Source organism: Otolemur garnettii, unplaced genomic scaffold (genome assembly GCF_000181295.1).
Source record: "Otolemur garnettii isolate 467f Iridium unplaced genomic scaffold, OtoGar3 scaffold00007, whole genome shotgun sequence".
NCBI lineage: Eukaryota > Metazoa > Chordata > Mammalia > Primates > Galagidae > Otolemur > Otolemur garnettii.
The window spans coordinates 9,341,432-9,355,528 of NW_003852402.1; the positions used below are offsets into that span (position 1 = coordinate 9,341,432).

General features: G+C 45.6%; 1 protein-coding gene across 3 annotated transcripts in view; it reads left to right on the forward strand.

Moving 5' to 3' along the window:
- The first annotated feature begins 788 nt into the window (after positions 1 to 788).
- JOSD1 (Josephin domain containing 1) overlaps positions 789 to 14,097 on the forward strand; it is a 16,302-nt gene continuing 2,993 nt past the window's right edge. The window contains exons 1-4 of one of the 3 annotated variants that reach the window (XM_003783198.3): positions 789 to 868; positions 1,111 to 1,918; positions 11,398 to 11,526; positions 11,686 to 11,880. In XM_003783198.3, the coding sequence (XP_003783246.1) occupies positions 1,734 to 1,918; positions 11,398 to 11,526; positions 11,686 to 11,880 (509 nt within the window). In that variant the 5' untranslated portion in view covers positions 789 to 868; positions 1,111 to 1,733. The other 2 variants (XM_023509351.1, XM_023509350.1) reach the window with 2 other exon arrangements.

Below are 14,097 nucleotides of genomic sequence, written 5' to 3' on the forward strand. Positions count from 1 at the left end.
TGTAATCGTGTCAAGAGAAACAGGATCAAAGAAATGACTAAATTGACTATTTCTTCTATTTTTCCAATTTTACGAACAAAAACCTAAAAGGAGGGCAGCTAAGGTACCCAGACGCCCTAAAACGGGAAAAAATTAAATCCTCGTGAGATTGCGAGTAGTTTGCCTTCTTCCGAAACACACAACACACTTAGATCTTGAGAAAATTCAGAGAAAGCTCTGTGAAAGCCACCGTGGGGAACTTTAGGGTAACGGAGTGGTTTGTGCGTAGTGAACTGAAGTATGACACCAAGAAACTGAAACAGGACTCTCCTTTCGTTGAAATGTGACTCTGGGAGAGACACCCCCGTAACTCAGAGTCCAGGGCGGTCGGGCCCACTAACCAAGAGCACTTGCGCCCGACCGCCCAACGGGTTTTGAAATCACCTGGCCATAGGCGCGCTAGCAAACACAAAACGGTCAGAGTAGAAGCGGCGGCAACGCTCAGCCCAGAAGCCGAGCCCAGGGAGGGGAAAGCAGCGGATGGGAGTGCCGCGAAGGGCAGCCGCTAGCCTGGTCGCCGCCCCAGAATGGCACCAACGCCCAGGAGAAGGGCGAGCAGCCAGACGCCGGCTCCTCACCGGCCAGCTAGCCTCCGCAGCCCCAGGTAGCTCACGCCTACCAGCAGACGCACTACTGGCGCCTCTCTAAAGCTGGCGCCGCTGACGTCAGGGGTGACGACACGACGGGGAGGAGTCGGGACGGCGCGGGAGGGCGTTTCCGGAGCACGCGCCGGGCGAGAGCTGCTGACGTCGGGCTCAGGTGCGCGCGCGCCTGCCCGCCCTAGAGCGGCCCAGGTGGCGGCCTCGGCTCCTGGTGGAGGCCGGTGGCGGTAAGGGGCGACCAGCGGCGCGTCGTCAGGCCGTCTCGGCGGCGCTGGGAGCTGGGGTAGGGGGAGCGGCACGCAGGCGCCTGGGCTTGCACTCACGTGACGGGTGAGGAGGTTGGGGTGGGGGCGACCGGCCGCGTGGGCCCAGGCCCCGAGGGCGAGGTGAATTGTCCTGCCCCATTCCTCGCGGGCCCGCCCCGCCGCGGCCCCCCGGCCGCTCCTGACGGGAGTTGTCTCCTCCGCAGGGCGGTGGCGAGAGGGCGAGAGTCCGAGCCATCGAGGGAACCGCGCCCTGTGGGGCCTTACCGCACCGGAGGGGATGGAGCGCTGCCCCCGACGCCCTGGCGCCGCCCGCGATCCCACCCTGGCTGGCCCTCGCTAGCTGCTCGGATCGTGCGTTGTATCCACCACCATCCTAGGCCTTGTCTCCTAAGTCAGTGGCGTCGTGGTTCGAAAGAAATGGAAGAAAAGGAGCGATGTGACCGATTCCGTTCAGTACCCCTGCGTTGAGGCCTGGTTGGCATTTGTAAAGAGAATAGTGTTTTTTGGGAGGGGGGTGGGAGGGGAGGGCGGGGAAAGGGAAACGAGGTCTTACATTTTATGATTTTTTTGAAATTTTGCACTTAGTGGTGGGCAAAATATCGGTAAACGAAGCTAAAGGTTATTTTTCTATTGAGAAGAGAGAAGAGGTGGATGTTTCCCCCTTTTGATTCCAACCTTTTCTCCCAGTGACAAAGCATATATTATGGACACCAGAGAATAAGGTGGACCTCAGGAATTTTTGAAAGACTGAGAAGCTTACATTCTTCCTCAGGAGGGAAGAGTAGGGTGTTTTTTTTAGCCCTCTTTGGAACCTAAAACGAAAAACATGAGTTGCGTGCCATGGAAAGGAGACAAGGCCAAATCAGAATCGTTGGAGCTGCCCCAGGCGGCACCCCCACAAATCTACCATGAGAAACAGCGCAGAGAGCTTTGTGCCCTCCATGCCCTCAATAACGTCTTCCAGGACAGCAATGCCTTCACCCGGGAAGCACTTCAAGAGATTTTTCAGAGGTAGGGGACTTCTTAGTATTTTGGTACTTCATGCTATTGGGGTGGGGAGTGGCAGCAATGTCTAGCTAAAAAAAACCCTTCAAACTTGCAGGTATTAGCTAGATGCTGTTAGCAGGTCCAAGGCACACGGGAATGAAAAAGAATCACTATCATTTATTGGGTACTTACTGTGGATTAAGCACAATGCTAATAGCCTCAGTTGTGGTACCTCAACAACCCCATGGAATACATGTTATACATGTCATTTTCGTTTTGCAGATAAAGACAGGACTTAAGTTCAGTAATTTGCCCAAGGTGACAAAACAAGAGTTGGAATCAGGGTTGAATTCTTATTTGTATCTTTGCCATTGACCACAAAGCTGTAATGCCTCTCAAGTTCTGCTACCACAGAGTTTACAGTCTAGAATGGGGATAAGATATATACACATTCAGTCACCTGTGATCTAAGGTAGAATGTGGTGGGTACCACAAGAAAAATTGTTAGTGGTCACCTAGTGCTCATACATAGTGCTCGGCTTTTCTATGAAGCCATGTGCTGGCCTTGGTGGGTTTTTTTGGTTTTTTTTGCAGTTTTTGGCTGAGGCCAAATTTGAACCCGCCACCTCCAGTATATGGGGCTGGCGCCCTACTCCTTTGAGCCACAGGCGCCGCCCGCGTTGGTGCTTTTTTACACATTGCTTTGTCAACATTCATTTCACTGTTTTACTGATGAAGAAACAGGCAGAGGGTCAGGTAATATGTCCAAATGGCTTCTCAATGACAAAGCTCTGATTTGAAGCTAACTGCAGGTCTCTCCTTTCTGCTTTATTCAAGATGGCCTTATCTACTTAAAACAAAGGGCACCTTCCCATTGGTAGTTCAGCTTTTTTCTCTTTGCTTTGATTTTCTAAGATTGTTCTTATCAAAGGTTTTGAGTGTTCTGCAGTGTCTACATAGACACATCAGGACATCTCTAGTCCATAGTATTTTAGGCAGTGAGTCTGTTTGAGCACCCCAACTGGAAAGGGTTAGGCTTGCTCAGCTCTCATGTGAAGAGAAAGGTCAAGAATGCTTCTGTGGTGTCTACTGGTAGTTCTAGAAGACCTTTTTCTGACTCCCTGCATTTGAAGATGAAATTATTGCCACATCAGGATCTGAATTCTAGCTAGAAACGACCTATTTGGGTGATTTGTGAAATGTAGGTGTGGATCATTTATCCTGAAAGAACCATAGGCCTTCTTGTAAAAGAATGTTAATCCCAATATGCCAACAAAACTATAATGAGAGTAATTATTTTCCAGTCCCAGTAGTAACCAGAGTAATGTTTTATCAGGGCAAATGTGTCATTTGCATTGTGACCATGCTCATTATCTGACAGCAAATACAGTTGACTTTTCAGGAAATTTGTCTTAAATCAAGTTATGTGACTGAAAGGAAAGAAGTACCCTGTCCAGAAGACCTCTTCATTTTGGCCAGCCATTAATATTTCTTATTTGCAAATCATTTCCTAATCTAAGACTAGGGAGAAGGAAAGGACATAGTGAGTACCCAATGTCCTTACTTCTCTATAATATGTACTTACAATCTTGTAACAACCCTGTCAATGATGATCTAAAGAAAATAGAATTCCTCTTAAGCTATTTGCCCAGTTTCACCCACTAGTAAATGTTGATGGAAGATTCTGTGTATCCAGTCACACTCAGAAAAGTTTTCACTTAAATAAATCTGGCCCCTGGGCATAATCATGATGAGATCACTAACACACACGAACACTTTGTGCCAAACACTGTTCTCAGTACTTTCCTTGTATTAATTTAGTTCTCACATGGATCTTATGGGGAAGCTTCTGTTGTTTCTCATTCTTCCAGATGAGGAAATCACGGCACAGAGAGTTCACAGAGCCCCTAGCTTTGTGACTCAAGGGCCTGCCTGTCCAACTGCTCTGCTGCTTCCTGAGTGATGGGAAGGCTCACTGGAGCTGTTGGGTCATCAGCAGCTGTTCCCCTGCTAGTAAGTTGGGCCAGGACTGAAGATCTGGCCTGTGATCATCAAGTGTTTGTGGATAGTAGCAGGAATCTTTCAGCTGTGTTTTCCCAAATGAAAGAATGCTAAATATTTGCTAAACACCCACATGGAACCAAGGTCCTATTCCTTTTAGAGCTTTAGCAAATTGTAGTGCACTCTTCAGTTCCCTATCAGCCCACCATAAAGATCAATTTCAAAGTAAAAGCAAACTGATAAGAAAATGTACTCTGTCTCCACTCTACAAATGGAATCCTATAGTATATCTTATGCAGAACAAAAAAAGATGGGAGGCCGAGGCAGGTGGATTGCCCTGAGCTCACAGGTTCGAGAGCAAACTGAGCAAGAGCGAGACCCCATCTTTAAAAAATAGCTGGGCGTTGTGGCCAGCCCTTGTAGTCCCAGCTCCTTGGAGGGCTGAGGCAAGGGAATCGCTTGAACCCAAGAGATGAAGGTTGTTGTGAGCTCTGATACCAGGGCACTGTACCGTGGGTGACAAAGTGAGACTCGTTTAAAAAAAAAAAGGCTCGGCGCCTGTGGCTTAAGCGGCTAAAGCACCAGCCACATACACCTGAGCTGGTGGGTTCGAATCCAGCCTGGGCCCGCCAAACAACAATGATGGCTGCAACCAAAAAAAAAAAAAGATTGAAAGGAATCCAGAGGAAAAAAGCAAAGGGAGAGAAGATGGAATTTTTTAAACAAACATTGACTAGCTTCCTGCAGAGTGCCAGGCATTGCCAGGCACCATAGAGAAAACAAGTTGAACAGGCCACAGCCCCTGAACAGCACAGCTCAGAGCTGTAGTTTAACATAGTCCTTGAGAACAGATTTAAGTGAGGTTAAACCATGGCATTCAGAGCAGTTTAAAAGTGAACAGATGCCCAGGCATGGTGACTCATGCCTATAATCCCAATACTCTGGGAGGCTGAGGCAGGTGGATTGCTTGAGCTCAGGAGTTCAAGACCAGTCTGAGCAAGAGCGAGACCTCCTTTCTAAAAATATCCAGGTATTGTGGCCAGTTCCTGTAGTCCCAGTTCACTTGGGAGACTGAGGCAATAGGATCTCCTGAGCCCAAGAGTTTAAGGTTTTTGTGAGCTTTGATGCCAGGGCAGAGTGAGACTCTGTCTGAAAAATAAATAAAAGTGAAGAGGATGATTTGATCTTAGTGGAAAGAGTTTTATACTGTTTTGAAGATATGGCTAAGGAATGGTAGAAATGAGATAGAAATGTTGGTAAGTGCTGTTTGAGAGGAAGTTTGTCCTAACAGTTGAATGTTAGCCAGATAAGAGAAATACAGAAGCAGGGTGGAGCTTTAGTAGAGTTATGGATATGAGATGATTCATGTGTGCAATGGAAATGAATAGGAATTTAGAAAGAGCTAAGCTAACAATTCAGCAGCAAGGACAGGAAGAGAGGAGTCAGTTGGGACAGAGGCTGGGTCCAGAATTAAAATATAGTGGTAACATCTGCAAAAAGGTCATGTGTTTGAAAAGGATCCATTTCAGTCTATGAAACTGTGGAGAAATGGTTAGAGAAATTGGATAAGTGTCACTAGTGTTTATGTATGTAGATGTGGATATTTGACCTCATACATTTTATCATATGTTTAAGCTTTGGTAAAAAGGGAGGTGGAAGTCAAATGATACAGTAACAGCTTTCCTAGATTGTTTTGAATATGTTGACACCTGAAACCTTTTAACTAGACTGATGGCCAATTTTGCAGTGATCAGATATTCTTTTTTTTATTTTGAGACAGGGCTTCAAGCTATCGCCCTGGACAGAGTGCCGTGGCATCACAATTCACAGCAACCTCTAACTCAAGCGAGTCTCCTGCCTCAGCCTCCCAAGTAGCTGGGACTACAGGCACCCGTCATAACGCCTGGCTATTTTTTGGTTGCAGCCATTGTTGTTGTTTGGTGGGCCAGGACTGGATTCGAACCTGCCAGCTTAGTTGTCTGTGGCTGGTACCTTAGCCGCTTGAGCCACAGGCGCCACGCCTGATCAGATATTCTTGCTATGCATTCCTATCCCAAATAGAATAGCTATTAAAATCTAACTAGATGAAAACTAGCTTTTTAACCAGGGAAAAAAATGAAAGTTGGAAGAGACAAAAAGATTAGAGATATTGGTGAACAACCAGCATTCTCTTATCAGAGGATAAATATTCTACCCTCTTCCATGGTATGGTCCCTGAGCTTCTGGAAGGGGCCACATTTAAAAGACGGTGATTATAAATTGAGAAAAGGTGTTGAGTATTAACCTTAGAGTATTGATTTTCAACCAAAGTGCTATAGCTCCCTTTTGTACCATGAGAGGATCTTAGGTGTGCTGCAAAAAATTTTAAAGATCATTAGCTAAATTACTTTCGAAAGAAGTTCAAAGCACAGTAAGTATATTCTGTTTTGTTGATCAACATAATTAAGTGTGCCATGGAAGTTTAACTTAAAGGTTCAAGTGTGCCATGAGATAAAAAAGGTTGAAAAACACTGCTCTAGAGCATTGAATTATCTTGTCCAAGGGCCAGGCAAGCACATAATAATAGCTAACACCTACAGAGTACTTCTCTGTGCCTGGCCCTGTGATCACTTTTTTTTTGAGACAGAGGCTCACTTTGTAGCCCTCTAACGAGGGCTACGGCATCACAGCTCACAGCAACCTCAAACTCTTGGGCTTATTCGATTCTCTTGCCTTGGCCTCCTAAGGCAGCCACCACAATGTCCAGCTATTATTGTTGTTGCAGTTGTCATTGTTGTTTAGCAGCCCCAGGCTGGGTTCAAACCCCCCAGTCTTTTTTTTTTTTTTTTTTTGAGACAGAGCCTCAAGCTGTCCCCCTGGGTAGAGTGCCATGGCGTTACAGCTCACAGCAACCTCCAACTCCTGGGCTCAAGCGAGTCTCCTGCCTCAGCCTCCCAAGTAGCTGGGACCACAGGCGCCCGCCACAACGCCTGGCTATTTTTTGGTTGCAGCCGTCATTGTTGTTTGGCGGGTTCGGGCTGGGGATTCGAACCCGCCACTCTAGGTGTACGTGGCTGGCGCCTTAGCCGGTTGAGCTATAGGTGCCGAGCCCCCCCAGTCTTGATGTATGTGGCTGGTACCCTAACCACTAAACTACGGGTGCCAAGCCAATTCATTCTTTATGTAGAAATAGGAAGTTCTGAACCATATTTTCTAATGTCACATCTCTTCAGACTCCATAAAAAGGAAAAATAATTAGGGGAGAAAGAGAAACTTGATGAAATATCTCCCTCTTCTTTAAAATTCAAAACCATCACCATAGTCAGATCCAGGGGTAACTGAGAGAGGACCAGGGACTTAGATGAAGGCATAGATAATAGTGGAGACCTGAAATAGAGCCCATCATTTCACATTCATTATCACTTCATATCTCATGGGTCTGACCTCTGGCTGTAATGAGAAGGTCACTTTAGAGCCCAGAATATCTGTGGAAATCATTAAGACAGTCCTGAGCAGGAGTTTGCCAAGGGGTCTCAGGACATCTCTCCTTTGGATTTGGAACAGGACCTTGGAGCTCAGTGGGACCAGTGTGCCGAAATAGCCAGAGAACTATTCGGGATTGTCTTAGCTTTAGAGGTTGAATCCTAGCTTTGCCACACCCCTGCTGTACCTGACTGCAAGTCACTGTAACCTTTGCTCCTAAGCTTCCTTATTTATGATATCTCAAGATTGGTGGACGGATTTAGTGATAAAGCCCATGAAAGCAGCTAATACAGTGGGCACTTTGTTCTTGTTTAAGTAAGCAAGTACTGGTGTGGTGGGCATACTGAATGAGCCCCACTTATTCAAAAGACCATCCTAGGATTGATGGAAGCCATTCTGAGTGTTTCGTATCTTGATTGGCTTGGCCAACACACGTTTGTTGAGTTGCCAGTGCCTACATGTGAGGGACACCGTACATGAGCCATCTCTCCTTTGCGTTAGGGACTTACTGTTTCATTGGACATGTACAAAATAACAGTTCTTCAAGGGTCCTATAAAATAAGAATCTTTCCCATTTTTAAGATAAAGTAACAGGCAAGGAAATTTAAGTCTTACAATTAGTGTTGATGGTGCTTGGATATGAATCCAGATATGTGTGATCTCCCCAGTAATCGCCTTTCTCACAGAGGAGCCAGGAAATATTTCATGAAAGAGATAGGGTATGAGATTGAGCTCAAGAAAGCTGTAGGATTTGGGTTGCAACAGGAAATAGGATGAAAGAATAGACTCCACATGGTCCTGATACCTAACATACCATTGAGCTGGAAGGTTTAAGAGTTGGCCAGCTAGGCAGTTGGCTCTATTTTCAGTTCCTATATGAAGATGAGTAAAGTAATGCCTTGGTGAATACAGCAGGAACTTAAAGGCTGAAATGTTAGAAGGAGAATTTGGAAGCAAGAAGATCAATTTAGGAACCTGTTTCAAAAGTCCAAGTGTTAGGTGAGGGGCCTCCAATGAGGGGAAAGGTGGTAAGAATAGACAGGAAAGGATTTGAATCTGAGAAGATGAAGGGCAAGGAAGAGAGATCTTTGGAACACTAATCATGAAAGAAGCCCCTTGAAACAAATGTGTGGTCAGATGTATTTGGAGACTGAAGCATAGTGTATAACCCCCCTTTTCTGGAGATTACAGTGAAGTCCTTACCTACTTGGTTCGTTCAGCCAATACTGTGATGGATGCCTTTCAAGGTGCTGTCAGTGAGCATGGACTGGTATCTCCAGGAACACCCTTGGAAAAGTGCCACTCTAAGGTTTCAGCCTGGCAGGAGTTAGATGGTGACAAAGGTGGAAGGCTCAGTATTTTCTTTGTTGAAGCCTTCATTCTTAATACTGGTCAGAGACTTCTGAAAATAACGAGAGGCTACTGACAAATTGGTGAAGGGAAAGGAATCAACTATATATGCCTTCTTTCATGTGCTTATTTAATCCAAGTACCCAGGGACCCATGGAGAGCCTTTGCCCTGTTATGTTTGAACCCTAGGCTTTGGGGATTCAGCTGTTCTTTTTTTTTTTTTTTTGAGACGGAGCCTCAAGCTATCGCCCTGGGTAGAGTGCCATGGCATCATGCTCACAGTATGTGGCTGGCGCCTTAGCCGCTTGAGCCACAGGCGCCGAGCCGGATTCAGCTGTTCTTTCTTCTTCTTTCCCTGCCACCAGCTTCCACTCTGATTCTTAGATCCTCCCTATAAGACAATATAACTGGATTCAAATGAACCTAAGTTTGAATCCTACTTCTGTCATTTGTAAGTGCTCAAGGGCAGGTCAGTTAAAATCACTAAACCTCAGGCGGCGCCTGTGGCTCAAAGGAGTAGGGCCCCGGCCCCATATGCCGGAGGTGGCGGGTTCAAACCCAGCTCCAGCCAAAAAATCACGAAACCTCAAGTTTTTTTGACCTATAAAGTAAAAATAATTTATATTCTCACAGGTTTATTATGAGAATTAAATGAAATACTTATTAAAGCATCCATCATACAGTGGTTTTCAATAAATGGTAGTTATTATAAAATTTGGTAGATTTCTTTGCTGGCCCCAGAGATAATAATGTAAGCCTTTTTAATTTAAGAAATTGCTACTAATATTTATAGATAAAGAGACAGGATAACAAAAATAAACATGGAAACATTTCAGCAAACATTTCCTTGACCAGTTGTCAAGTGCTAGGCACTCTTCAGGACCCCAGCAATGTAGTGTTAACAGGGTAGTTAAGGCCTCTGCTGTCAGTCTAATGGAGAAAACAGACTGAGAAATCATGCCTGGTAGTGACAAGGGGCTATAATTAGTGAAAGCAGGTTTTGATACAAGAGGAAGTGACTAGAAGAAACTTAATGTTGGGTAGTCAAAAAAGGCCTCTGGCAATAACATTTGAAATCCAAATAATAAGGAATAAACCAAATGAAGATATACAGAAGAATATTCCAGACAGCAGGCCAGAGGAAGTAGTTGAGAGTGTATTTAAGTGCTTAGGGAGAGATTAGAGGGTTTTAAGTAGTGGGTGGAGTATGTTTATGTATGAAAAATAGGAGTATTGCGGCTCAGTGTCTGTAGCTCAGCGGCTAGGGTGCCAGCCACATATATCAGAGCTGGTAGGTTCGAATCCAGCCTGGGCCTGCCAAACAACAATGACAACTGCAGCCAAAAAAAGCCAGGCTTTGTGGTGGGCACCTGTAGTCCCAGCTACTGCAGAGGCTGAGGCAAGAGAATCGCTGAAGCCCAAGAGTTGAGGTTGCTGTGAGGCCACGGCCCTCTACCCAGGGTGACAGCTTGAGACTCTGTCCCCCCAAAAAGAAGAAAAATAGGAGTATGGTTGCTGTGTATAGATAAGCAAAACTTAGTAAGATTACTTTAAGCTTTTAGAATTCACATCTTGTGCTAAAGTCTTTTTTTTTTTTTTTTAAATTGAGACAGCGTCTCACTGTGTGACCCCGTTGGAAGTGCCGAGGTATCATAGCTTACAGCAACCTCAAACTCTTGGGCTCAGGTGATCCTCTTGCCTCAGCCTTTGGAGTAGCTGAGACTACAGGCACCTGCCACAACGTCTGGCTAGTTTTTTATAGACCTGGTCTCACTCTTGCTGGTCTTGAACTTGTGAGCTCAAGCCATCTACCTACCTCTACCCACTTTGGCCTCCCAGAGTACTGGAATTACAGGCATGCCTACCCTGAAGTTTTGATTCTCTTCTAGAGGTGGCATTTAGCAGCCTCCTGTACATAGCTTTTTGCCTCAAGGAATTGACCATATTTCCCTTCTTCCCTTTCATCTGAAGTCAAAGGCATGCTGACCCTTCCTTTCAAATGGCTGTTCCTCAGCTCCTAGCCTGATAAGCCTATGAAAACAATAGGATTGGAAGTGCCTTCAGCATGGACTTTTTCTTGAAATAGAGTGGCTAAAGAGACCTGGCAAAAAAAATGGCTTAAAGCCAGGTAGGCAAATTGGGACTGCAACTTAATGTTGTCTGTCTGGCACAGAAATTCTCTGTGTATTTGGTTTATTGTGTATGTTTTAACTTTTTAAAAATTGTATTCAAGTACCTACACACACATGGAATGCCTTCAGGTGGGTCACACATTCTTACGACTTTTTGTTGCCTTACATCCAGCCCCACCCTGGTCCCCTTTATGCCTTTGAGCGTTTAATGATTACCAGGTGTGCAGCCTTTATGAAAATATCAAATACTATTTTCCAGTGTTTAAGGCTCTTCTTGCTCTAGGGACAGTGTGGAAAAAAAGGGGGAAAGGCTTGTTATCAAAGCAGGAAGATCAGCAATAAAAAGAAGCCTGCAGTAGACTGAGGATTTCATAAGTGGAATGCCTTCCTGGAACATTTACAAAATACTTGCATAGAAACTGATGAAATTGCATTTGAATGGGAGGAAACTAGCTTCCAAGAGCAATGATGGAAAGTGCTGCCCTGTGCCTGGTGGTAGAGGGCCAGCATGGGTTAGGCTGACTCAAAAATCTCAGCTTTCTCTTTTCACATTTGTAGGCTGTCTCCAAACACCATGGTGACACCTCACAAAAAGAGCATGCTGGGAAATGGAAACTATGATGTGAATGTCATTATGGCAGCACTTCAAACCAAAGGCTACGAAGCTGTTTGGTGGGACAAGCGCAGGTAATCTGAATCAGGCTTGACTTGGTGGAGAACAGGATGATTGTGGTGTAAGCCTTTAGTATGGGGGCTCATGGCATGAGTGGGCAGGTTGTGATATTATGGCCAAGGAACCTTAGGAAGTTGGCTGCCTTAGAGCCCAACACCATTTCTCTTCTGCAGGGATGTCAGTGTCATTGCTCTCACTAACGTCATGGGCTTTATCATGAATCTGCCCTCCAGCCTATGCTGGGGTCCACTGAAGTTACCTCTCAAAAGGCAGCACTGGATCTGTGTTCGAGAGGTAGGAGGGGCCTACTATAACCTCGACTCCAAACTCAAGATGCCCGAGTGGATTGGAGGCGAGAGCGAGCTCAGGTAATCACCACCTGTGATGGATTAAGTACTGGGCTCCTTCATTTGGTATGTTGTGAAAATTCAGTTCTTCACTGGTTACTTGACAAAGGAAGTGAAATCCCTGTAGTATTGGATCCTCTCCCTGCCTTACTTTGAATCAGAGGGTTCTACATTTGAAAGACCTTAATGTGGGGTGGTGCCTCTGGCTCAGTGAGTAGGGCACCAGCCCCATATACAGAGGGTAGTGGGTTCAAACCCAGCCCTGGCCAAACTGCAACCAAAAAATAGCTGGGCATTGTGGCGGGCGCCTGTAGTCCCAGCTACTCGGGAGGCTGAGGCAAGAGAATCGCCTAAGCCCAAGAGCTGGAGGTTGCTGTGAGCTGTGATGCCATGGCACTCTACCAAGGGCAACAAAGTGAAACTCTGTCTCAAAAAAAAAAAGAGGGAAGACCTCAATGTTTGGTGTCAATGTTTGGTCCATCTGGACTTTAAAGTCCCTTTGGTAGGGAAATACCACATCCTGGGATACCAGCCTTCTCTTCTGGTGGGGGCTGGTATTATAATATTCTATTCCTAGTCTACTGACAGTAGAGTTGCCAGTTCAGAGAAAGGAAGACATTCAGGCCAGAGAAGGCTAAATTTCCCTTGGACTGGTAGCTGAGACCTATAATCCTAGCACTTTGGGAGGCCAAGGCAGGAGGATCACATGAGCCCAGTGTTGTGTGAAGTATGTGTCATGTGGTGGGCATCACAGAGTATAAGCTTGCATCTGAAATGTCAGAGAAATAAGGGAGGTTACTACTCTCTTAGGCATGTAGCAATTTTCTTTATTTTTACCTCAATATCTAGGGTACTCTGCATGTACACACTATTAATCAAAAATCCTGTAACACAAACCTCTAGCCACCTGGTGTCTAAATGTCTACTCGTTAACCCATAACCATACCACTAACCTTATCTAAAATTATCTTTATACTAGGTAACCCAGGAGTTTGAGAACAGCCTGGGCAAGAGCAGGACCCCTTCTCTACTAAAAATAGAAAAACTAGCTAGGTATTGTAGTGGGTGCCTATAGCTACTCAGGAGGCTGAGGCAGGAGGATCATTTGAGCCCAAGTTTGAGGTTGCTGTGACACCAGGGTCCTCTACCTAGGGCGACAGAATGAGACTGTCAAAAAAAAGTAGCAAGACCCTGTCTTGCTTAAAAGTAAGAAAAATCAGGGATGGTGGCACATGCTTGTTAGTCCTAGCTACTCAGGAAACTGAGGCAGGAGGATTGCTTGAGCCCAGGAGTTCAAGGCCACAGTAAGCTATGACTATGCCACTGTACTATGCCACTGTATGATTGTCAATAGGTGACAAAGCAAGACACTTTTTTGTCACCCTTGGTAGAGTGCCATGGTGTGATACCTCACAACCACCTCAAACTCTTGGGCTCACGTAGTTCTCTTGCCTCAGCCTCACTAATAGCTGGGACTACAGATACCCGCCACATGCGTGGCTATTTTGTTGTTGTTTAGCAGGCCTGGGCCAGGTTCGAACCTTCCAGCCCTGGAGCATGTGGCCATCACCCTAACCACTGAACTATGGGTGCCCAACCAAGACTGTCTCTTTAAGGAGAAGCTTCCTGGGACCAAAAAAGAACTTTTCTTTTTTTAAACAATGTGAAGTCCTTTAGGGTAGGTTGGATTCTGTTCCTCCTAGAACCAGCTAAGTTTGATGGTAACTTGAGATTTGAGAGGAGTCTCACTATATTACCCTGGGTAGAGTACCCTGGTGTCATAGCACAACAGCGACCTCAAACTTCCTGGGCTCAAGTGATCTGCTTGCCTCAGCCTCCAAGTAGCTGAGACTACAGTCTCACGGAATATAACACTTGGCTATTTTTAGAGACATGGTTCTCACTCTTGCTCAGGCTGGTTTTGAACTCTTGAGTTCAGGCATTCTACCCACCTCAGCCTTCCATAGTGCTGGGATTATAGGTGTGAGGCACCCCACCCCGTCCCAGATGGAATTTTAACACATTAACTGCCACACTAGAAAAAAAAATTTCCTTAGGGCTATGGTATTTTATTAGACCAGTGTTTTTCAACCTTTTTAAAAATCTCATAGCACACTTGAACCTATAAACTTCCATGGTACACTTAAATTCTGTTGATCAAAAAAAAGAGTAAAAATGGCTCGGCACCTGTGGCTCAAGTGGCTAAGGCTCCAGCCACATACACCTAAGGTGGCGGGT